Source organism: Bos mutus, chromosome 11 (assembly GCF_027580195.1).
Source record: "Bos mutus isolate GX-2022 chromosome 11, NWIPB_WYAK_1.1, whole genome shotgun sequence".
In the NCBI taxonomy this organism is placed as follows: domain Eukaryota; kingdom Metazoa; phylum Chordata; class Mammalia; order Artiodactyla; family Bovidae; genus Bos; species Bos mutus.
The window spans coordinates 91,429,052-91,455,036 of record NC_091627.1 but is presented as its reverse complement, the minus strand read 5'-3'; the positions used below and the strand labels follow the sequence as shown (position 1 = coordinate 91,455,036).

Here is a 25,985-nt window from a genome sequence, read left to right as displayed (position 1 = left end):
GTGTGTATTTGTATATGTATTTTAAAGAGAACATTGCAAGAATTATTTTGTTCATTTATTTTTTTCTTATAGGTATAACTTAGCTTGTCATCGACTGGAAACTCTTTTGCAAAGTATTGATCTTCCTCCTCTCAACAGTGCTAACAACGCACAGTACTTTTTGCGAAAGCCAGACAAGGCAGTCGAGGAGGACAGTCGAGTTTTTTCTGCCTATCAGGACTGTATCCAGCTACAGCTTCAACTAAATTTGGCTCATAATGCAGTGCAGAGGCTCAAAGTAGCTCTTGGTGCAAGTAGGAAGATGTTGAGTGAAACATCAGACCCAAAAGATTTAATTCAGACATCTTCCACAGAGCAGTTACGTACCATCATCAGATATTTATTGGACACTTTGCTCAGCCTTCTTCACTCTTCCAATGGTTTGTATTTAGCTTAAGTACTTAAAAAGGCCGGAAATACATTTGATATGATTTTGTATGTTTTAATGTATTAATATTTACTGGGTACTGTTTATTTTGATATCCTTTCTGATATGTTTTTGAAATGCGTTTTTAGGTTGATTCATTTTTTTCCCTTTTTTTAATTTGTTTTTCTTAAATAGGTCTATGGTTAATTTTTTCTTGAGTTTCAGCTATTGATGTTCTACATCATTGTGTTACCTGGCAAAATAATAATTAATATTTGAAAATTCAACACTGAAAGCTGTTAATAAGTTGCTAATCTAACAGAACTGTCAGTTTCTAGCCAGGAGCTATTTTTGATCATTACATATGGTTGTGACTGTGTGCACCCAAATACACACACACACACACACACACACACAGAGCTATCTGATTCACCTAACTCCACACACACACACACACACACACCACACAGAGCTATCTGATTCACCTAACTCCACATAGAAGAAGTATGCTGCTGCTAAGTCACTTCAGTCATGTCCAACTCTGTGCGACCCCATAGACGGCAGCCCACCAGGCTCCGCTGTTCCTGGGATTCTCCAGGCAAGAACACTGGAGTGGGTTGCCATTTCCTTCTCCAATGAATGAAAGTGAAAAGTGAGAGTGAAGTCGCTCAGTCGTGCCCGACTTAGCGACCCCATGGACTGCAGCCTACCAGGCTTCTCCCCGCCATGGGATTTTCCAGGCAAGAGTACTAGAGTGGGGTGCCAAGTATAATTGATGTAATTGCCATTCCCCCCCCCAAATATTTAGCAATTAAAATTCTATATATAAGGAATAAATAAATAGACCAGATTTTGCTGGTAAGGAGGAAAGCCTATCTGGGAATGCTGATTTTGATCCTACAGCATACTCTTAAATAGGAAATTTTACTGTTTTCTTTCTTGTAATAGGACACTCTGTTCCTGCAGTTTTGCAGAGTACGTTCCATGCCCAGGCCTGTGAAGAGCTTTTTAAACACCTGTGCATCAGTGGAACCCCAAAGATACGGTTGCATACTGGTCTTCTACTTGTTCAGCTCTGTGGTGGTGAAAGATGGTGGGGCCAGTTTCTTTCTAATGTTCTTCAGGAATTGTACAATTCCGAGCAGCTTCTCATCTTTCCACAGGATAGGTAGGTCAGAAAATGCTGGAATAATTTGTTATTAGTGATTTATTCCCACAGTGTTCAAATTGGAAATGTTGTGTATGTGGGTACTGAGTGTGGAAAAATTAAGCATGTCTTTTCAGAGTTTGAGCAATGCCCAGTGAAGGGCATATTGAAGAAGATTCTACATGATATAACTGAACTATATTCTTCAGTTTCCTAACTAAATCTATGGAGTTTATTGATTTGTGTTTACACGTATTTCCTATCAGATTCTATTGCTATATGTGTCAAACGTATTTTTTTCAGTCTGTGATAATGTTGTTTCTACGTGATTTCTTGTGGATAAACTTAGAAAATATAAGCAACTAGCTGAAAAAGAGCTATTTTTAACATTGTGCTTCCAGATATAAATCTTACTAATAACCAAATAGTCTATCATTAGTCTCTTAAATTACAGTGTGAATTATTTTGAATATGAACAGTTAAATTGATTCATACTCAGTGTTTTGTTTGTATCTTTGTTTTTTCTTTTTAGGGTCTTCATGTTACTTTCCTGCATTGGTCAGAGATCACTTAGTAACAGTGGAGTATTAGAAAGCTTACTTAATCTGTTGGATAACTTACTGTCACCTCTTCAGCCACAGTTACCCATGCATAGGAGGACAGAAGGTATTATTTGAATTAGTGTTCTTCAAGTAAAAACATAAGATTCCTGTAAATACTGTTTTTTATAAACTATCTACTCTGAAATATTTATTTTAATATTTGTTTTGCTGCACATTTTGTTGATATTTTTGTGACACAGACTTTTTAGAATGACCAGCCTTCATGTGATTGACTGTCATGTGGTTACTGCTTTTTCAATGTGTACCTTTTCTTTATGTGAATTTTGAACTTGGAAATTATTGTGTATGTTGTTTTTATACTATCATGATTAAAATCAGCTCTCACGTTTAAGTTTTTTGGCAGCACTGCTGTTCTGTTTATTGATAATGAGCTTCATTTGAGCAGGAAAATTGTTACTGGAATAAAAACTCTGAAACATAGTGTGAAACTATATGACTTATAAATTGAGACCTTTTTTAAAAAATTTCATCCCCCTTTAAGTCTAAGAATAGTTTCTTATACCTTGTTTTCTGTAAGTTATTACCTGTTAGATTTCAAATTATACTTATGAATCCGTTTTTGTACCATGAAAGATTTGTTAAATCTTCCATTAGATTTGATGTGTTATTCAATTTGTGGCCGCAGGTTTCAATTTTGAGGCTTAATATAAATAAATATTAGTATTGATAATTATATGGTGTATTTTGGAGTTATAAAATATCTTAATTTTGTAATTATTTTACCAGACTTCATTAGGATTCTTAGGGTCACATGACTGTTTCTCCCCCTTTCATTTCTGTACAGGAGTACTAGATATCCCCATGATCAGTTGGGTTGTTATGCTCGTGTCCAGGTTGCTGGATTATGTGGCAACTGTGGAAGATGAAGCAGCAGCTGCAAAGAAACCTTTGAATGGTAAAGACAGGGAGAGGTTTATGACAGGTATCAGACGTTTATAATAATCTGCTGGTGGGGATTTTGAATGAATATGCAATTTTTCCAGAACTGACTTTGGCCTGGAGAGTCCAGCTATATGTAATATATGTAAGATATTCCTTACCTTTACCAGGAATAACATATATATAAGTGAAGTTAATGAGAAGGAAGTCTGTGAAGGGTTATTGTAGTTTTATGGTATTTAGTATGTCATTCCATTTACTGTTATAAAATGTTTCTATTAACTGCAAATGACATTTATGCCAAGATACAGAAATTCCTAGATTTTTGTGAGTTGTAATCTCCATAAGCTTGAAGCACAGAAAATTTTTTAAATGAAAGAAAATCAAAGTGTAAGATAAATTATTTTCTTCTTGTTTTCCAAGTTAACAAGACTTTATGAAGCAGCTACATATCATATGTAAATACAGACAAGAATTTCCATAAAATTAGGAATTTTAAAAAATTATTAGGATTATACTATTAAAGGGCTGTTTAGATGTTTTATATGTAAATCAGTTGTTTATGACACATTGTTTGAGAATAGGGCGGGGAATTCTTTTCATGCACAAGGATTTTTTTTTTTAAACTGTGCTGTATATTAATATCTATAGGTCACTACTCAGTTATAGACTGTAGAAGTAAGACACAAATGCAACTGTGTGTAAAGTTGGAATATAACAGATAGTATGTGAAGCCTTAGTTTTATTCATAGCATTCAGGTATTATGAAAACACATTGGTGGAAGACATTTTTTTAAGGCCTGAAGAATTTGAATGACTTGACAAAAGGATAATAAGAGAACAGAAAAAGCTGTTATTAGGTTAAGCAGATATGAAAAAAATCATTGAGGATTGGTGACAAGTGGGATTAAGCCTGAAGTGAACAGAATGACCAGTATGGAATAGTCTGGACACATTCCAGAATGAGAAGATGTAGAGCTATGCAGCATGGTTTTTTAACTATTCAGTCTTATTTTCGCAGTCATTAAATCAGATTTTTAAGTATCCTTTTTTTTGATACCTGCATAAAAGCATAGAGTTTGAAATAGGCAATAGTGAGCATTTTGTTATTGTTACATTTGAATGACTTTATCAAAGTGGTATTGTACAAAGATTAATTTTAAACAGTTGTGGAAAAAGTAGACTGTTACCTTAATGGAAAGATTGAAAGCACAGAGAACCCTGGTCTTAAAGTCATTTAGGGTCTAGGTTAACTTTTATAAGATCACATGTTCTTAGCAGTTTCTTTACGATGGTTTCCTTAATTTTTTTCAAAAACCGCTTTCTTGTGATTAACACATTTATCATTTTATATTTTCTGGGTATGAGTAGTACTTTAAAATCACATTTATCATAATTATTAATACAACTTTTCATTGCTCTGTAGGTAACCAGTGGAGTTTCATTAACAATAATCTGCACACCCAGAACATAAGTCGGTCTTCCAAAGGCAGCAGTAGCCTTGATAGATTATATTCCAGAAAAATAAGAAAGCAGCTAGTTCATCATAAACAGGTAACTTTCGATATTTTTTTGCTTGTATTTGAGACATTGTATGAGATAGACTTCCCATCAGACCTTATGAACTACTTAATTTAGGGAAATTATTTGACACTTTTGAGATGGAGTTTGTTTGTAAGATGCCAGCAGTACATAGTTCACAGATTTTTGCCAAGTTCTTTTAAGCTGTCTACCTCCTCACATTTCTGATACTACTATTCTAAGTGCAGCCATCAGTTGCCTAGTCAGAAGACATGTCTGCCTTTGTTTTCTCAATCCAGTTCATTTTTCATGCTGCCCCAGAGGGTTCTTTTAGATACATACCTGATCATATCACTCCACCTCTAAATTGTTAGTGGTTTCCAGGTGATCTTTGACTGATGGTAAAACTCCTTAATATGGCTTTAGCATATCTATCATCTGCCTGTCTAACTTTTAGGTTTGAATTTTGGCCTAGCCATATTGAATTTGAGTTCCTGGACCACCTGCAACCAGTCTTCTCATCCAAGATTTATTTTAATATGTGCTTATTCCCCCATCCCTTCCTCTCCCCCTACCAAACATTTAGTTTTCTATTTTGCTTGGATAATTGAACTTACTTTTCAGAAATTAGTTCATATTCACTTTCTAAAGGAGATCTTCCCTGATTTCTAAATTAGGATCCCATAAAATATCCCCATGTATCCTGTATTTTGCCTTTCATTATATTTATTGTATTCTCCTGTTGAGATTCTTTTGTTAACCTGAGTTTATAGCTGATGTCAGATTCTTATACGCCACTACTTTATTATAAATGCATCTTCCTCTCTGTCTTACAGTATATATAGAAATATATACTGTATATTTAATATCCAGTATAGAGCCTTATATGTCTTTTAAAAATATTTGTATAATTGATTTAAGATGAAAGAAAAAGAAAGTGAAGTTGTTCAGTAGTGTCTGACTCTTTGCGACCCCATGGACTGTAGCCTGACAGGCTCCTCCATCCATGGGATTTTTCAGGCAAGAATACTGGAGTGGGGTTGCCATTTCTTTCTCCAGGGGATCTTCCCGACCCAGGAATCTAACCTGGGTCTCCCGCTCTCCAGTCAGACTCTGTACTCTCTGAGCCACCAGGGAAGCTAATTTAAGATGAAATGAGAATTTATATGAAAACATGTATGCTCTGAAAGTTTGTGAAAGCTTTGGGTTTTTTAAAAAGCATGACTTAGCACTAAATTACTTATTTCTGAGTTTTTCCACTATGAGCAACCGTTGGCCCTTTTGCAAGAAAATGATGTGAAGCTTTTTCACATCATTGAAATCTGAATAACTTAGGTGAATTGTAATAATGTCATTACTCTGTTGTAATATTTTACTATTGTTAGGCAAAATGGGTTAGGCAAAATTGGGTAAAGTGTAAAAGGGATCTGCATTATTTTTTATAACTGCATGTGAATGTATAGTTATAATAAAATTTTTAATTAATAAGAATCATAGACATACCAAAAAATATACTACTCTTGAAGGAGATTTCCATAAAAGCCAAGCTAGGACTCTTGTACAGTAAAAATATTTTCCTAGTATATTTAAAAATAATTCTTTTCCTCTATTTAAAAACATTCCATCAGTCAGTCTCATTAGAAGCTTACATAACAAAAGTATTCCACTTATTTCTCTTCTTCCATGGATAAGAAATTGGTTACTTCTTAATTACAGAATGGGGAGATCTTTTATTTGGATTTTATAGGTGATTTTTTAAAAAATCAATATAGTTAAAACTAGACTTCACAGAAACTTACTTGTTTCATTAGTTTGCCATATGGATTCTGAGAAGTACAATAACTTATTTTGTTGTTTTTAACATTGCTAACTATAAGATTAACATTTTCTTTAAAGCAACTTAACTTATTAAAAGCAAAACAGAAGGCTTTGGTGGAACAGATGGAAAAAGAAAAAATACAGAGTAACAAAGGATCATCATATAAACTTCTGGTAGAACAAGCAAAATTAAAGCAGGCTACCTCAAAGGTATGATCTTTCTTTTTTTAACATAATTATCTTAGAAAAGTTACTCTTCCGTTTAGTATTAATACTTTAAATTATTTGAATAGTTAAATATCTTTAATAATGATCAGGAAGTTTTATGTTATTCTGCTTATCAGCAGAAAAATCTATCCTATGTACTTCTTTGGGGGGAAAGAAGTATTTCCTTTAACTCAAGGAAATACATGGTTAATGTGGACTTAAAGTATTTTTGTAGCGTATTTTCTTTAAAGTGGATTGTGTTCCAGTAAATTGATGATAAAAGGATTCAGGATGTGTACGGTTTTCCTAATGTGTCCATTCTAAGTGAAAATTAAAATTCAGTGATTTTTAAATTAAGTTTTTTTTAAAAATAATGACGTTTTTTCAACTTGGGGGATAGTGTTTCAATAGCAACCAAGTTTGCATATTGTGTTTCTATAGATATGAGATTACAATTATTCCAGCAAAATTTGAAATGAATTAATACTCTATACTTTGTATGTATAGGTTTCTTTACCATTCACCTTTTAAGATTATGTTTAGGGTGTTTTGGTAATATTTAAAATAATAAATTTGCCCTAATAGAGCCTTTTTGTAGAATTCCTCCTTTCTGAAATTCTATTTGAAATCTGATGCATTATTCTAAAATAGACAGAGGTATATATTGTCAGAACTTTTTGAAGCTTATGGTTTGCCTAAAAATCTTGTTCTTTAGAAGTTGTGTTTTCTAAGTGTATATTTTCATCTCAGAAATAAACTCATATTGAAAGAATTTTCATTCAATAAACATTGATTTAAATATTATAAATTTCTGTGTATAGCACTTTAAGGATTTAATTCGGCTTCGTCGGACAGCAGAGTGGTCTCGTTCTAATTTAGACACAGAAGTTACAACAACAAAAGAAAGTCCAGAGATAGAACCACTTCCATTTACTCTGGCCCATGAACGTTGTATTTCAGTAGTCCAGAAACTTGTCCTGTTTCTCCTCTCTATGGATTTTACATGCCATGCAGATCTCTTATTGTTTGTTTGTAAGGTAAGTAAAGTAATAGGCCTAATTTATAATTACAGGCTTAGAGAATAAGAAAAAGAATGAAGAAAAAAATAGTTTTAAATTGAGTTTTAAGAGAAATAAAAGTGCTTTGGTTTTCCTTTTATGCGGTTTAGTTTTTTTTAATGTGCCTTGAAAGATTTTAGAAATACTTGGGCACTTATTTTTATGAGACCTATTATACATTTTTGATCTAGTTAAAACTAGATTAATGTAGACTTGAAATGTAAATAGTGTGAAGTGAAGTGAAAGTCGCTCAGTCGTGTCTGACTCTTTGTGACCACAGGGACTATACAGTCCATAGGATTCTCCAGGCCAGAATACTGGAGTGTGGGTAGCCTTTCCCTTCTCCAGAGGATCTTCCCAACCCAGGAATCAAACCCAGGTCTCCTGCGTTGCAGGCGATTCTTTAAATGCTGAGCCACAAGGGAAGCCTTGGATATGTGTGTACAGCCTACTGTTTTTCTTTTAAGATAGGTGATCTACAAATGAGTGTCAAGTTATAGCAGTGAAGTCTGTATTAATGCCCTGAAGGCTTTCCTGTAGCATATTCATTGTTTGTAGAAATTGAACTTTTCAACTCAGATTTTTTTTACCTGGATTTTAACATTTAATCCATGAAATTACATTTCCTTGGCATTTCATGTCAAACAGTTATTTTGATATCAAAAGCATATCTCATTGAAAAGTTACTTCAGTGCTTTATTTTTGGAGAAAACATGTAATAGCTACTTAAGTGTATGATTTTATAAAATGTATTACAGGTTCTTGCACGCATTGCGAATGCCACGAGGCCAACCATACATCTATGTGAGATTGTGAATGAACCCCAGCTGGAAAGACTGCTATTACTTTTGGTTGGAACTGACTTCAATAGAGGAGATATATCTTGGGGTGGTGCTTGGGCTCAATATTCCTTAACTTGTATGCTACAGGATATTTTAGCAGGTTTGTTAGGATTTATTTTTAATAAGGTATATCGAAATGAGCTTGTCGATGCTTGACTAATCATTAAAGGAAACTGTGCCCCTCAAAAGTGTAAAATGTCTCATCTCAGCAGTAGCAGCCCTTTCAAATTACTTCTGTGTTTAATTATGTTGACACCTGTGATAAATGCAAGTGTTTATGGAGGAATTAGGTTATAAAGTGCAGGGATACGGGAGCTAGTCTGCTTCCTTATTAATACCAGCAGTGGGCTGCTTCCAAGTTCTCTTGGTGCGTTTGAGGAAGGTACTCCCTGTTCCTCAGTTTTTTTCATCTGTAAAATAAGGTAATAAAAACATCTCTATTGTTATTTTGATGAATAAGTGAGTTAATATATTTAAAGTGATGGTAATAACTCCTTGTTCATAAGGCACACATTTTATGTTTTTACTAGTTAGCATTTGAAGTTAATGCAGTGCAAGGCCCTAGCATTTCCTTGTATAGATAAGGACTCATTTGCCTCAGAATCTTTTATGATTGGTATAGTGTACATGCTATTCTCTATACTAGATGAAAAAAATATGTTTTGGGTGTCTGTTTACTAATTACTAAAACAGTTAAGGTGATGATATTCTCACCTGCAGGAGAATTGCTGGCTCCAGTAGCTGCAGAAGCCATGGAGGAAGGACCAGTGAGTGATGATGTAGGTGCAACAGCCGGTGACTCGGACGACTCCCTGCAGCAGTCTTCAGTTCAGCTGCTGGAAACTATCGATGAACCTTTGACACACGATATGACAGGTACATCCTTTGCATTTGTAACTAAACATATCCTTAGCTCTTTAAAAATGTGAACTTAAATTTCAAAATTAAGAATATTAATGAAGTGTAAAATTTTTATAGTAAGTCTTTGGCCTTAGTAACCATATCAGTATTTTTCTGATAAACAGGTTTTACTTTGATTTTCTGCATGCTTTTTTTAAAAAACAATTTTTACTTATTTATTTATGCCTGTGCTGGTTCTTCATCGCTGCGTGGGCCTTACCCTAGTTTCGGTGAGCGGGGGCTGCCCCTACTGTGGTGTGGGCTATTCCTCACTGCGGCGTGCGGGCTTCTCCTCAGTGTGTGTGTGGGCTTCTCCTTGTGGTGTCTCTCTCGTTGCAGAGCACTGGCTCTAGGTGCACAGGCTTCAGTAGTTGCAGCACATGGCTCAGTAGCTTCAGTTTCTGGGCTCTAGATCACAGGCTCAGCTGTGGTGGCAAACAGGGTTAGTTGTTCCGCGGCAGGTGTGGTCTTCCCTGACCCAGAATCATCTCCTGTCTCCTGCATTGGAGAGGCGCGTTCTTTACCACAGAGCCACAGGGAAGCCCTCTGCATGCTTTTTCTAATAAAATGGTATCCTTTCACAGTGTCCATGTTATTTTGATACAGTCTTACTTGGCTCTGTGGAAGGAATTACAAGCTAGAAAGCAGTTTAAAATACACAGTGGTGAAGACAGCAAGGTTAATGGCTCTTGTCTTTTTCTTTGTTTTCTGCCTTGTCAAAACTATAATGTGCGTCTTAGCATGTGCAAACCTTTGTGGTGTACTCCCTACTTTTTAAGACTGTTTAATTTATTAACTTATATATTGCTTTGCTACAGTCATTTCATTTGTTTCATTACTTAATCTTAGATTCTCTCATGATTTTTTCCTTTCTGTCTGATAGTCCCTTTACCTGGAGGAGATTTTCTTCTCTAGTTTGCATAGTGAACTTCTTGTCTGAGATTCACATACAGCTACCCTCCTCCAAGAAGCTTTTCCCATCACCACCAGCTTTGTTGGAGACTGCTGTTGGTGCTACCTACTTCCTTGATTGTCTCCAGTAGCAGCTACCATGCTGTATTTGGTTTAATTTCTATTGTGTACGCTCACCTCTGAACCCTTGTTAATTTATTGGAAGGTAGAGATGTGTTTTATTGATCTTCATATACTCAAACCCTAATGCAGGCTGATGTTTTCTTGACATTATATAAATATATGTTGAATAAAAAAGAGTGAGAAAGAAAGGAAGATAAAGGTTGGAAGGCGTAAAAGGCTGGTCAAGCATTTGGAGTCATCTGAGAGCAAAATAGTTTCTAATTCATGATAGAAAAATAAGGTGAAGAGCAGTGTTCTTAAAACTTTACATTTCACTTTAATAATGGGTTTTCTTTCCCTAACTATTAGGTGTAATTTATGAATTATATATTGGAGGCAATAAAATGAACAATAATTATTCATTCTAGAAATGGTTAATGATTATTTTTAATAGCAAAGTTTATGTAATTTGATTCAACAAGGACTAATCCTGTGGTCTTTTCCCCTAGGAAGTTACATACTATTGTACTAGTGTTTTTAATTGTGTGTGTTATAGGGTGATGTGTTTGCATACTTACTTATGCTTAATTGTCAAGTATAAAAATTTAGAGACTTCTATATCAGAAACATTTTATATTTAAGTAAATGTAATTGCTCTGTATTTAAAAGCAGTAGTATATTGGGTAAATTTTATATACTCCACCAAAAAAATCACTTTAAATTACTTGAAGGTGCACCTCCTCTTTCCTCTTTGGAAAAAGATAAAGAAATTGACCTTGAGCTACTTCAGGATCTAATGGAAGTTGACATTGATCCTTTAGATATTGATTTGGAAAAGGATCCTCTTGCAGCCAAAGTCTTTAAGGTATGATCCACTAGAATATTCTTTGCAATTAAAATCTTTCATCTTATACTTCTGGTTTATTGATTACTTAAAAGACGAAAGTATACACTTAATGTAATCCATTATTTAGTTTGCTCAAAATTAAAATACTCTAGACACTATAGTAGATTTTTTTATGATACTATTGGAATGTTATAAGGAGAACTTATATCATTTTTTAATATAGCTGCTAATATTACCTTAAATGTTAATAAAACCATTAATAAACATAGGAGGTATGGTTATGGAGTATTGACATTTCAAGCAGCATTTAAGGTCATCCAGGTTGAGTTCATTGCAGAATCTATGTCTTTACTAGCTGCTACTTTTTCTAAAGGAGATACAATTCTAATACTTTATTTTAGTTTATTTTGTTTGTAAGAGATTAAGATGCTAGATTCTAATAAATACGGTCTTTTTAGACTTGGGGATACAATGGAATATTCTGAACCATTCCTATAGATCATTAAATTTATGTTTTAAAAATGTAAAGGGTAAGGGGAAATGTTTACTTTGTAGCCCTGTTTGAGTTAAGGTGGTGTAAATAATATGTTATTCTTAGTAAAGAGTCAAAAATAAACCACAGTTTTTTCTATTTTTTTAAGCCAATAAGCAGTACATGGTATGACTATTGGGGTGCTGATTATGGCACCTACAATTACAACCCGTACATTGGAGGTCTTGGAATTCCTGTAGCAAAGCCACCAGCAAATGCAGAGAAGAATGGATCACAGACAGTTAGTGTTTCAGTGTCTCAGGGTAAGTGAGGCACTGTTATTAAGACAAGCTATTCTTAAAACAAGTTCTCAGTTTGTGAATTCTTGGTCTCCTGAAAATTTGATCCTGAAAGTATGCTGAGAGAGTTTATTATTGCAGGGCTGCCTTGAGAGTGACTGACACTCAGAGCTGTGTGTTGGTCAGTTTGGAAGCATTTCTATTTATGGTCCATCTTTTGTTTCTCAGAATAACACTTAGCAAAATATACTTGTGAGTTGTGTGAGTTTGCCAGTGGCTTTAATTATTTTTATTGTTATTGTACTTTATTTTTATTGTTCTTATAATAGTAAATTTACATTTATTTGTAAGCAGAACGGAATCACGTTGAGTATTATTTTTGTACTCTTCTAGTCACAGAGTATATAACTTTCTTTTTTCAATGAAATATTTTCTTAAATTCTGAATCATCCAAACATTTACTGAAAAGTTACAAGTATAATACAGAGAACAGCTTTATCCTGACCCATTTGGGAGTAAGTTGTTAATCTGATAGTTTTCTATTTTATTTTGTTTTACAAAGCAGGACATTTCTTCTACATCAGGAAGCACATTCCATCAAAATCAGGAAATTAACATTAGTACTAACTTTAAGACTCCATTCAAGTTTTAACAGTTGTGTGTAAATAATGTCCTTTATGGAAAATGATCCAGTACTAAATTGTACGTTGCATTTTACAGTTGACCCTCAAGTAATAGGGGAGCAGAGGGGCCCACTCCCACACAGTTGAAAGTCTGTGTGTAACTTTACAGTTGGTTCTTTCTCTCCAAAGTTTTGCATGTGTGTGTTAAGTCATTTGAGTTGTGTCTGACTCTGTGCGACCTTAATGGCTGTAGCCAGCCAGTCTCCTTTGCCCATGGGGATTCTCCAGGCAAGAATACTGGAGTGGGTTGCTATGCCCTCCTTTAGGGAATCTTCCCAATCCAGGGATCAAACCTGCATGTCTTATGTCTCCTGCATTGGCAGGCAGGTTCTTTACCACCAGTGCCACCTGGGAAGCCTTTTACATCCATGCATTCAGCCAACTGTGGATTGTGTAGTATATGTTTATTGAAAAAATCCGTGTAAGTTGACTTGTGCAGTTCAAAGTGTATTTTTCATGGGTGAACTATAATTACCATATCTCTTCAGTGTTATTCAGTTTGCCACACTTTTTCAGAGGTGACTTTCATGATCTTGATGCTTTTGAAGATTATAGGCCAGTTATTTGGTAGAATTTCCCTCAGTTGGGGTTTGTATGCTATTTCCTCATGATTGGATTCTGGTTATGTGACTTTGGCAGTAGTAGTAGGAAACTGTAGTGTCAGGTTTTTCTTACTGCATCCTATTAGGTGGCTCATGATTTTAATTTGGATCACTGCGGGTGCTCTTCAGTCCAATACTTGATAAAAGATGTTTATCAAAATTTTCCAGTGAAAAATTATTCTTTTCCCTTTTGCAAAAAAAATTTTGATTGGAGTGACAGAAGAATACTTGGAAACTTGTTATTTTTTGAATAGACGAGTGGTTTCCTTTTTTTATTCAGTGTGTTATAATTTATTACCATTATTTGTTTTAAAATATAGGGAACATAAAGTTTTCCATTTTAACCATTTTTAAGTGTATAGTTCTATGCATTAGGTAAATTCACATATCATTATTTATTTTGATATTCAAATTGCCCCGATTTGACCAGTGATATCTCCTTTAAACTGGTCTCTGTTTTTTTTTTTGACATGTCCTCATCTTTCTTTGAAGATTTCCCTTTTTTTGGCATCTTGTTAGATGCCCCAAGCTCATCATTTACTTTCCCTTTTCCAGACTGAGAGTTAGCCACTTCATGAACAAAAAAAATATTTCAAAACCTTTTAGTGGAAGAATTCAAGGTTTGAGTACTAGATATACTTGTTGCTAATTTGGGGCTGTTTCCATGGTCTCTTGGTGGACAGATCTAGGGAATGTGTACATACATTTGTGTTTATATTTATTTCTGTATTTGTTTGTCTATCTAGCATGCCGCAAGTTCACACTGATACATCAGTTAATCTAACTGCAATCTAACTCCATAGCCTTCATTTTTCCTTTGTTCATATTTCTCTTTTCTCTTGATAGTGAGGTGCCTGATTCTCCTTCTCTTTAATATACTTGCTTCCACTGTCCTTGCTTCCCTTACCTGGGCTGCCTCTCTTTATATTGCCACTGTCCTGTCTCTAGCCTCCTTTGCCCAGGTACTGTTAGCTGCTGTTCCTCTGGTGCCCGTGCCAGGTTGCTCTGATGGGAAGATGCATTCCTCACCCTGTCTGGGGCTCAGATGTCAACATTTTGTTGTAGGAAGTAGGACATGAATAATAATTATTAAATAGCTTTTGTTTTTTAATTGTTTTTTGTAGCCCTAGATGCTCGCCTAGAAGTTGGACTTGAACAACAAGCAGAACTTATGTTGAAAATGATGTCTACCCTGGAAGCAGATTCCATTTTACAGGCATTAACAAATACATCTCCTACATGTATGTAAAAGTCACCACTCTTAGAGTATTATACTTAACAGTTTATCTCTTGATTATCGTCAGATGTACTCAGTAACAGTGGATTTTTTAAAACATTATTTTTGGCTGCACTGAGTCTTTGTTGCTTCACAAGGGCTTTCTGTAGTTGCGGTGACCAGCGGCTACTCTTTTTTGCTGTCGTTGGCTTCTCTTGTTGTGGAGCGTAGGCTCTAGGCATGCAGGCTTCAGTAGTTGCGGCTCTCAGGCTCTAGAGCGCAGGCTCAGTTGTTGTGGCACACGGGCTTTGTTGCTCCATGGCGCGTGGATTCTTCCTGGGCCAGAGATTGAACTCGTGTCTCCTGCATTGCCAGGCAGATTCTTATCCACTGCACCACCAGGGAACTACCAGTGACAGATTTTTAAATTCTCCCTTGCTAATTTAGTAGCAAGTTGAGAGATAAGACAGAAGATTAATGAATTCAGAGGGTGGAAGGGGAACAGAACACCTCCATGTAGTGGTCTTAAGTTCAGTCCAAAAACTTGAGTCATGTTTTGCTATTTGTGGTAGTGTGAGGTTAATGACATTTTTGGGAAGCCTGTATAGCTAGCTGCCTAGGAATTTGTCGCATTATATCCAAATTTATGATAAAGTGGGTTTCTTGATAGTAACATCTTTATCTTCCTTGAGGACATATGAAAGAAGATGAAAGACATATCATGATGACAGCCAAGTGGGGCTGATTGAACTACAGAATTGAGACGACTTACTACCTAATTATCTATAGCAAAAGAAGAAAAACTTTTTATAGTGAATGACCAGATAGTAAACATTTTAGGCTCTCTGGGGCTGTGCATTGTGTTTTGCAGCTCTACTGTGACTTAAGCAGCTGTAGACAAAATATACCTAAATGAATAGCTATGGCTATTAAGAAAGCCATGTTACAGAGTCTGGTGGCCTGCCATATTTGGCCAAAGGACAAGGTTTGCTGACTGTTGATGTTGTGCTAGACTTCAGTAGATCCCCTTATGTCATGTGAGTACAGTTAAGAGAGCAGCCTGTCTACCTTAAGATAGAGCTGTGCTAGGGAGATGGTGATGTTTTTACTTTTCTTAGGTCAAGAAAAATGAAAATGTGGTGGGACATGGTGATGAATAAAAGTATAGGGATACTAGTTAGAACCTAGGAAGCATGTCATGTCTTTTGAAGGAGAGTTCACAATTCATTTCAATAGAGAAATTTGGGTTTTCAGATCTTCCTATGTAAAGTTGAATTCTTTTGGTTTGCATTTTTCATTTTTTCTTGTCTTAGGAAGTACAGAAAAAATAGAAAAACCTAAGAATTGGTGTAATGTTCTGCTTCTTAATATAGTCTATCTTTTGATTATTCTTCTGCCCAAAACTTACGTTCCTCATTTAGTATAAAACTTTCTAAATATATGAGAAAGTTCTCTTAGCATCCTTTTATTTCTTTGCTCACCATGAATCTATACTCAGTTAGTTTGGTGTGTGTATCCTCTCATCAGAACTTTTCAATAGTTCCCTGACAATTTTAATGTGTCATTCAAGGTTGAGAATCAATGGATTAGAGTCTAGATTGTTCTAAAGCCATCTTCTCAAGAAATAGGCAAGGGTCTTCTTTCTTTTCCTTTTTCCTTCCCTCTTATTAATTAGGAGAAAATTGCAGGTAGAAATTGCTAGAGAGTAAGATTCTTTCCCTTTGGTGGACAAGTGCCGTGAATTAGGGAGCTTCTCTTTGTGGTGATTTTTCTTTTGAACTTTCAAGTAATGTTGTAAAACCATGTTTTCAAACAATGTAATGCTGAATCATTTAAAAAAATGCAATTAAAAAAAAAAAAAAACCTTCACTTAACTGTACATATTAATAGCTAGTTAACATTTCTCCTGCTACTTTGTGATAAAATCACAATTGTGTTTAATTTTCAGTATCACAGTCTCCCACCGGAACGGATGATTCACTTCTAGGGGGCTTACAAGCAGCAAACCAGTCCAACCAGCTTATTGTACAGTTATCATCTGTCCCAATGTTAAATGTTTGTTTCAACAAACTTTTTTCCATGCTTCAAGTCCATCATGTTCAGGTATGACTTCAGGAGAAATGGTGTATTTTTAGACGTTATTGCTGGCCTGGAAAAGATGAAATAACTGGAAAGATCAGTCTCAATCAGATAAGGATGATTTCTTTGTCACACTCAGATGGAAAAAGCTTAGAGGTATTTTAATTAACCACAGTTCATCAGTGATAGGTTATTTATTATTTTTATGATTTTAAACTTTACTTCTTTAGTTCTAACTGCATATTATACACACACCTGTATTTAAAGACTTGAGTCACCTCTTTTAATTTAGTAAAACATTTGTATTTGGTAAATTATAAATTTTAATTCAGTTAAATTTCATTTGATCTAGATTTTTAAGATGTTTGTGCTTCACCTGAATTGAAGTAAGCAAAAATAGTATTTAATTGACAGATTATTTACTCATAATTGTAAGGATTCATACATAAGTTTTTTGTTTACATGGTATTTCATAATATCATGGGTACATTTTCTTTCTGTCAATTTTCATTGTTTTTCAGTTGGAATCACTTCTCCAGCTGTGGCTCACATTGAGTCTGAATTCTAGTTCATCTGGAAACAAAGAAAATGGAGCAGACATTTTTTTATATAATGCTAATCGAATACCTGTCATTACATTAAATCAAGGTAAGATTTATTTGCGGAAAAGTCATTAACATAGCATAAAGTAAGTTAAAAAGAAAATGATTAGGTTAATAATCTTTATCATGGTTGTACTGTTTTAGTAAAACAAAAAAAAACCTTTTTAAATATACTAACATTAATTAGCAGGAAAGAGGACAGAAAACTGTACGATCTGTATTATGTCTGTGTGTAACACAGACATAAACTCTACAGTGTTTGGTTAGTCTTTACATTGTATTTCCTTAAAGTATTGTCTTGTTCATAAGCTCTCCTTTTTTTTTTCTTCATTCATTTGGCTGTGTCAGGTCAGTTATTGGGTCCTAGTTGTGGCACACAGCATCTTCATTGTGTGCCTTTGTTGCGTCTTGTGCATCGTTTGCTGCAGTGCACGGACTCTCTAGTTGAGGCACGTGGCTTAGTTCCTCTGAGGCAAGTGGGATCTTAGTTCCCCTACAAGGCATCCAACTCTCGTCCTCTGCATTGCAAGGAGGATTCTTAACCATGGGGAAGTCCCATAAGCTATTCTTTTGCAACTGGTGTTTTTTAAAATGTGCAGTAGCTCTAGAGAATTAGTAGATTGGAGAAGGATGTCAATTTTTTTATAGAAGTTGTGTTCATTCATTTTGTTCTTTTCTTGAGAAATGCAGAAATGTGGGAATTGCGGGACTTGAATAATATCCTTTAATAGGAGTAGAACTACTCGGTTTCAGCTCTGGTTACAGGAATCTGTTTAAAGAAAAGTAAAAATTATTTATTCCTGGTGCTTTCTCTCTGGAGATGTGCATCACACATGGCCCTCATTTGGCCTGTCTCAGCCTTAGTGACATCTGTGCTGTCTCTTGGTCCTGCTCATATATACATTGTCTCTATAGGAGCCAGCCCTACTTTAATTATTAGGTTTCCGTGTGTTTCACTGTATTAATGATTATTGTTATTAATTTTGCTCCCATCCCTTTTTTAAACTTTATTATTGTGAAAAACATTAAACATAAACAAGGGAAAGAAGTATTAATTATTTCTTACTGGGTAAGAAGTATTAATTATTTCTTACTGTCATCAGATATTTGGTCAGTATTCAAATTTCCATTTGTCTAAGCTGTTAACAAAATTTTTTTGTTTATTTGAGATGGAATCTGTAGAGGGTCTGGACATTTTAATTATGTTTTAAAATTCCTCCTATGTCTTTTTTTTTCCCATTCCTTTACAGAGTTTTTTTGGTCAAAAAATGGTTGTTTGGTAGTTAGACATGGAGCTTAATCTGATTTTTTGTTTTGTTATTTAAAGGCAGTTTCATAGGTTGTTTGTTTTTGTGTTGTTGGTAGGCAATGATGATTAATGCCTAGAATTACTAGCCATTCACAGGAAGTTTCAAAATGAAAATAGTCTAATTTTGTTATTCCTTTTTTAATTTATCTTGAAATATCAATACTTCCATAAAGAGAAACTTACTTTAATGTACTATCATGTCACCCTTTGGATGTACAGTTTGTATAATGGAGGCAGAAAAAGTGTTGTAAATTTTTTGTATTTTAAAATTAAATTTTAAAGTTAATTGGTTCACAAGTAGTCTATAATCTAGACCACTTAGTTTCTTTAGTAAATATAAATTCATGATTTAAAAATATTTATGTTTCTGTCATAATCGTTGTTTGTTGATGCTGAAATTATGCTGTTTGTAGTCAGTAAGATGTTTTCTTTTTAGATTGTTTTGGTTTTGTTTTTTGTGAAATACACAGCGTCTTTTTTAGGTTTTAGTATGATAGGTGTTGCAGACTATGTATGTTTCCTGCCTGGGTTCTGGAATCAGCCATTTTACTCGGTGTTCTAAGGGCACGATTAAGTGCTCTATATTATGTTTGCTTATTTTTAATACCTTTTTTCGTTCTCCACCTGCCACACGTGCTTCTTATGTAGGCCTTGTAGGTGACTTAGTTATTGTTTTATTTTGTGCTTTTTCTGGGAAGTTGCATTGATTTTGAATGGTCTGCCCCACCCCTGTCTTTCTAGGATGCCCTATTATTTTCAGTTTTTGATTTTGCAGAATATGAGGATATTTAGTAAAACACACGGAGAAGGCAATGGCACCCCACTCCAGTACTCTTGCACACGACTGAGCGACTTCACTTTCACTTTTCACTTTCATGCATTGGAGAAGGAAATGGCAACCCACTCCAGTGTTCTTGCCTGGAGAATCCCAGGGATGGGGGAGCCTGGTGGGCTGCCGTCTATGGGGTCGCACAGAGTCGGACACAACTGAAGTGACTTAGCAGCAGCAGCAGCAGTAAAACACAAGTTATATATAGCCTGTAGTTTGGAAAGGATGACATGTTATTTGTCATGGAATGAGCTTTAGACTTAGACATAAAATGTTGTTGACTCTAATGCTTTAGTTATATTTAATGGGAAACTCTTATTTATGTTTTGAGGACACTAGTGAATTGATTTTGAAAATAATGTCATGGTTTTAAATTTTCTTTGTTTCAATTCTTAGTAAACATTTGCCATGTCTGAGTGAAAATTTCTCCTTTCTCTTTTCCACATAGCCTCAATAACCAGCTTTCTCACGGTGTTAGCCTGGTATCCCAATACGCTGCTCCGGACATGGTGCCTTGTGCTTCATAGTCTAACTCTCATGACAAACATGCAGCTTAATCGTAAGTTCAGACATTCCTTTATATCTCTGACATACACTTTTTCCCCCTTGCTATCAGGTTCTTAAAAAGATGCTTCCAAGAAATGAAATGGTTGTGGAAATGATTGAACTTCTTATTTGACTGTGGCTGTTAGGCTTCTTCTTCTTTTTTTTTTTTTGTTAGGCTTCTTCTTAATGTGTCTTGTCCTTTGTGCTCCTTTCCTTTGATTGTATACGCCCGTGTATCTATAATTACAAGTTTAAGTTATATTTTTACCTCCTAAAAACTTTTACTTTTAAAAATCGATTACTTTTAGAGTACAAAATCAAGTATTTAATGTTAGCCTGTGTCTTGTGCTGGTTATTTATTCTTTTTAGAGTAACTTAGCACTTAAAATGGTTTATTCATTAATATATTCGTGAACATATATGACTAGATATCTCAGTTTGTGCTTTTCACATCTAAAATCTGTTTTCATGGAATCGAATTGTTTCTTCTCAGATTCTAAACTCCTAATAGTTTCCTACTTTCTTTACGCCACTTCTTTATTTCCTGTTTAAGTTAAGATAGTAAAATTAATTTTTGAACCTTTTAAGAACAAAACTTCCCTGGTGGTCAGACGGTAAAAAAATCTGCCTGAAATTCAGGAGACCCAATGTAATCCCTATGTCAGGAAGATCCCCTGGAGAAGGGAATGGCTACCCACTCCAGTATTCTTGCTGGGAAAATCCCACAGACAGAGAAGCCTGGCAGGCTACAGTCCATGGGCTCGCAAAGATTCCAGCACACTAAACCACTAAGACTTTCACTTTCTATATGATACTGACGATAGATTTGACTCGAGTATTTTGTTCACTTCAAAAAACTGTTGTATTGTCAGTATATATCTTAACAGTAGCTGACATGCTAAAATGAATAAATTTTGCCTCACTTTATCTTCAAAAGCTGGGTTAAACTTTATCGGAAAAATAAATCTTTATTTCTAGAAAGGGACAGTGATTACTAAGAATAGGCTGACCAAAAGGACAGTAAACATTTAGTTATTTCTTTTCAACTTGTCTGTATACTGAATAAGATATACATTAAACTAGACGTTTTTCACTGCCAGAAAGGAGGCAAGAGATCTATGGTAGAGGAAAATAGTGAGGCTCAGTCAGTACAGTAGAGATTTAGATTGTTTTTAGTAACTACCAGGAATATATGAATTTTCTTTGAAACCAAGAGATGTTTTAAATACTGCAGTTCCATTGTTTCAGACTGTTTGTTGAAAACTTTTTTTTAATGCTTTATAGCTGGTTCCAGTAGTGCCATTGGAACTCAGGAGAGTACTGCCCATCTGCTGGTTTCAGATGCAAACCTGATTCATGTTTTAGTGAAGTTTCTTTCTGGCACAAGTCCACATGGAACAAATCAGCACAGTCCACAGGTATATGATTTTTGAAATCCAGACATAGGCTTAGATTATATAGTAAACTTATTTGTAAAAGAAATTTTAAGTGTACCTAAATATGTAAAATTTTTATTGCTAAGGTATTAAATGATGGCTTTTTATGTATAAATGTAATAAAATGTTTTGAATTATTTATAATAATAATAGCTGTACTGAAACAATATAGCAGGTAGTACATTTTCTCTTGGAATTACTTGATTTTTATGCAGAGATGCATTTTTGGTGTTATATTGTATTATTTGTGAAACTTTCTAAACAAATACTTAAATGTTAGGAAAGCATTTCAAAACTATGGGAGTTTAAAAATATTTTTAAAATAATGTATTGTGTTTAATGACCTCTACAGTCAAGATTTGAGAAGTCACCTAACTTAATTCTTTTATAATATTAAATATTTTGTTCAACAAAAAAAAAACCAAAAAATTGACATGGATGGACCTAAACAGTATAATGCTAAGTGCAAAAAACAGAAAAACAAATGCTTTGAGTTTATTTATATGTGGAACCTCAAAAAGCATAACAAATGAACAAAGGTAATAAAAGTGAATAGAGTCATAGATATAGGGAACAAACAGGTGGTTGCCTGAATGGGAGATTGGGGTTGGGGAGTGGGAAAGATGAGAGAAATGGGTGAGAGGAATTGAGAGGTACAAATTTCCAGGTACAAAACAAAAGAATCACCAGGATAAAATGTACTGCATGGGGCATATTGTCAATAACAAGGCAATATCTTTATGAAGACAGGTGGTAACTAGATTTACTGTGGTGATGGTTTTGAAATGTATAGAAATATCAAATCACTGTTGTACAGCAGGATCTAAATAGTGTTGTAGGTGAATTTCACTTCAAAAACAGACTCATAGAAGAAGAGATCAGAGGTAGGGGTTGGGGGAATTGGATGAAGGTAACCAGAAGGCAAAATCTTCCAGTTATAAAACAGGGAAGTACTAGGGATGTAATGTACAGTAAGATAAATGTAATTTACATTTCTGTATATTATATATGAAAGTTGGTTGAGAGAGTAAATCTTGAGATTTATATAGAAAATATGTTTTTCTTTTATTTTGTATCTATATGAGATGGATGTTCTCTAAACTTACTGTGGTAATCATTTCATTGTGTCTGTAAGTCAAATCATTATTCTGTACATTTCAAACTTACACAGTCCTGTGTAAGATGTCAATTACATCTCAAACCCGAAAGGAAAAAGATAAATACTGCTTTTGTTAATTCAGAAAAAAAGATATATCAGAACTTACAAGCTTTTTTAGTCTAACCACAGATATTTCTTTTATATCAATTGGCTCAGACGGTAAAGCGTCTGCCTACAATACTGGAGACCTGGGTTTAATCCCTGGGTTGGGAAGATCTCCTGGAGAAGGAAATGGGAACCCACTCCAGTACTCTTGCCTGGAAAATCCCATGGACGGAGGATCCTGGGAGGCTACAGTCCATGGGGTCACAGAGAGTCAGACAACTGAGCGACTTCACTTTCACTTTCAAGCTTTTGTTGTACTGCTTTAAAAATTATTTTTCCTTCATTATAAATTTCTTTTCAAATAAAATGTATTCACTGTTCATAGTATCTTTCTATGGATTATTCATAAATGTTTTGCAAGGTTATCTTTTATTTCTTAGCTCTGTGCTTACCTATGTGTAAGATCTGTACTGTTCCGGGTGCTAGAGATTTATGTAGTAAACGAGACTCTGCCATTCTTGGAGCTTAAATTCTGTTGGGTGCATTTAGTCAGTACTGTCATACTACAGAATAGACCTTAATTTTGTAGATCGTCATAAAATAAGTGAAAGAAAAAGATAAAAAAAGAAAAGACTATTTGTAATTTGATTGGCTCAGAGTTTTGATGGGGGGGACAGAGGCATGTTATCAAGTGATTATTATACATAAAGATTGCATGAATGGAATGTGAGAATTCCTGAAATCACTGATTCCAGCTTCTTTATTTTACATATGAGAAAACATGCACTATCTGCATTGCCAACAATTATGCAGCTGGTTCATGGTAGAGCCTACGTGTCAGGGAGCATACCACTGTATAAAATAGTGTGTTTCCTCTCCCCCCACTTTCTTCTTTAAAGGCAGAATAAAAGTTATTCAAGATCATGCTTTCCACAGATATTTTGGTTTATAATAGGTAGTTTCGTTATGAATGTTAAAATTTTTAATCTCAGAATTAGAAATGAAGTTTGTCTAAAAGGGTTTTGAGAACTACATTGCATTTTGTTTTTCCAAAACTCCTGTAGGGTTTATGATTATAACATTCTAACACATAGTTCAGGGTACTTGGTGTAGCTCTCACTATAGTTTTTTTTTCATTGAAGAGATAGAAGTTTGAAAAGCTTTTTATTTTTCTTTTGCAGATTGCTACAGGTTTATTTTTAGCTCTATGGTTCTTGTTTGGAGAGTTTTTTCCCTCCATTCATTTTAGTATTTGCTCTTGTAGTCATCAGAAGCATGACCTTTTGTGGATCACTTAGCCTGTCTGTTGAAATGGGATAATTAAGATTGTGAAAAATCACAGTTTTTGTGCTTTTGAAAGCATTGTAGAGATATTTTTTGTGTAATTTAGGTGAGTCTTTTTCTATATTGAACTAAATAAGTCTGACGTAATGGAAAAATATTGACCATAGAATCTGTAATTTTCAATTTGAAACATATCAGGACCTAAAAGCTTAGTTGGTTTCATATTATCTTGTTTTTCAAATGAGAAGTTTCAACCATATGGCTCTTAACACTTGATACTTTTAAATGAATAATTCAGTAAATGGAATCACTAAGCAGTTTTCAGTAGAATTACATTTTTCTTCAGGTTGGTCCAACAGCTACGCAAGCTATGCAAGAATTTCTTACCCGATTGCAAGTGCATCTTTCTTCAACATGTCCTCAGATATTCAGTGAATTTTTGCTCAAGCTAATTCATATACTTTCAACAGAAAGGTAAACTTCAATGTCATTAACATATATTCCTGATGTATTAATAGAAGCAATAGGTAATCCTCCAAATAAAGTTTCTCTTATCATTTGTTGGGAGTTTATCTGGGGATAGACAAGCAGGATGATATCAAGAATTAAGAGGGAAAGATTTATTGATATGTTTCCTGATTGTTTTCTTTTCATTATGGCTCTCCCAGATCCTAAGCTTCTTCTATTGTTAATGGACTAATGGGTTCATAGATTAGTAGTTATAAACCTTCTACCTGAAATTTACCTGAAGCTCTTTAAATTATTCTAGAATAAAGGTAAGGAATTAAAGCTACTAGTAATTTGAAACCTACTTGATAAAGATATCTTAAAAAAGAAAAATATTAATCTCGTATCAAAATCCTAAATAAAATTTATTACCGAAGTCAAGCAATAGATTAAAAAGAATAAACTGTGACCATAATGGGTTGATTCTTAAAATCCATGAATACTTCAATATCATATACTATATATCATATTTATGAATCGTTTCAGCATACTATGAGATACTTCATAAAAGCCAATGTTGCTTTCTGAGAAAAACTTTTAATGAAATATTATTGTATCATCTTATTTAAAATTACAAAAAAAACATGAACAAACCAGACTCTATTATGTTTATTTTAAAAGTTCCCATTAATATCAGGAAGAAGTTAAAAATGCTGTTGGCTATCTTTATTATTTAATTTCATTGTGGAAGTGCCAGTGAAGTTTTAAAATATTTTAAGGTATATTTGAAAATGATTAAAATAACGTGGAGAGTACATCACACTTTCACAGTTAGTTTCAAAATTGGAAGTCAGAAAAAGGTATGGTTTATAATATGATAAAATAATTAATAAAGTAAAATATTAAAATTAATAGTTGATTTAAATAGTATACATTAATAATTTATTCATAATAATAGTTATTTTAAATAGATCCATAGCAGAATGCCTTAAACCTAATATAAAAATTAATGCAAAAAATTTATATGGAGATACGTTTTCATAGTGGCAGAAAATTTTATCTCAGAGTACTATCCTCATTTGTGTTTTCTTCCTTCTGTATAGCTTTTTAAAAATACTAATGTGGTTGTAGTTCAACTTGTTCATAGTGTTTGTGCAATGATGAAGCATAAGCGTGGGAAGGAGTAGATTCACAAAACCCAAAAATGTGATATTATGATATGCATACATGTAATTGGAAAACATGAAACTGAAATTTTGTTGTATGATTTCATTACAACTTCAAGAGTTCTCACAATCCCTCTTCTGGTTCAGTAATTTGCTATAAAGACTCGTAGAATTCAGGAAAAACATTTTACTTACATTTTTCAGTTTATATAAAGTATAAAACTCAGGAACAGCCAGATAGAATGGATGCCCAGGGCAGCGTATGTGTGGGGGATGTTGAAGGGAGGGTGCCTATGAATGAATGTGAATTCTCAGGGCTTAGTGTTGCCACCCTTACATACCTGGAGTAACAGTTTGTTAAATATTTTAGCTGAATTCTTCTTACACTTATGTATGTTGCCAGCATCTTGACTTCCCAAGTTCTGCCACAGGAAACCCAATGCTCATATTCCACCTCCTGGAGATGCCTATCTTTTCATAGATTTAAGTCTTTTTGGTACCCTCAGCTCTCTGATGGGTTCAAGAAAAGCTTTGACCTCAGCTCTCTGA

General features: G+C 34.3%; 1 protein-coding gene across 8 annotated transcripts in view; it reads left to right on the top strand.

Annotated features, from left to right (window-relative positions):
* The window catches only part of BIRC6 (baculoviral IAP repeat containing 6), a 216,187-nt gene that overhangs the window by 92,917 nt on the left and 97,285 nt on the right, over window positions 1-25,985 (top strand). For 5 of the 8 annotated variants that reach the window (XR_011466116.1, XM_070379760.1, XM_070379758.1 and 2 more), the window contains 17 exons: window positions 73-419; window positions 1,355-1,574; window positions 2,086-2,219; window positions 2,961-3,098; window positions 4,482-4,609; window positions 6,473-6,604; window positions 7,423-7,638; window positions 8,418-8,601; window positions 9,222-9,377; window positions 11,147-11,280; window positions 11,904-12,057; window positions 14,443-14,559; window positions 16,483-16,637; window positions 17,135-17,261; window positions 19,802-19,912; window positions 21,184-21,317; window positions 24,170-24,297. Coding sequence is in view for 7 of the 8 variants with exons in the window: in XM_070379760.1 (XP_070235861.1) it covers window positions 73-419; window positions 1,355-1,574; window positions 2,086-2,219; window positions 2,961-3,098; window positions 4,482-4,609; window positions 6,473-6,604; window positions 7,423-7,638; window positions 8,418-8,601; window positions 9,222-9,377; window positions 11,147-11,280; window positions 11,904-12,057; window positions 14,443-14,559; window positions 16,483-16,637; window positions 17,135-17,261; window positions 19,802-19,912; window positions 21,184-21,317; window positions 24,170-24,297 (2,715 nt within the window). In the remaining variant the exon portion in view is untranslated. The remainder of the gene's footprint in view (window positions 1-72; window positions 420-1,354; window positions 1,575-2,085; window positions 2,220-2,960; window positions 3,099-4,481; window positions 4,610-6,472; window positions 6,605-7,422; window positions 7,639-8,417; window positions 8,602-9,221; window positions 9,378-11,146; window positions 11,281-11,903; window positions 12,058-14,442; window positions 14,560-16,482; window positions 16,638-17,134; window positions 17,262-19,801; window positions 19,913-21,183; window positions 21,318-24,169; window positions 24,298-25,985) is intronic. The other 3 variants (XM_014477364.2, XM_070379757.1, XM_070379755.1) reach the window with 2 other exon arrangements.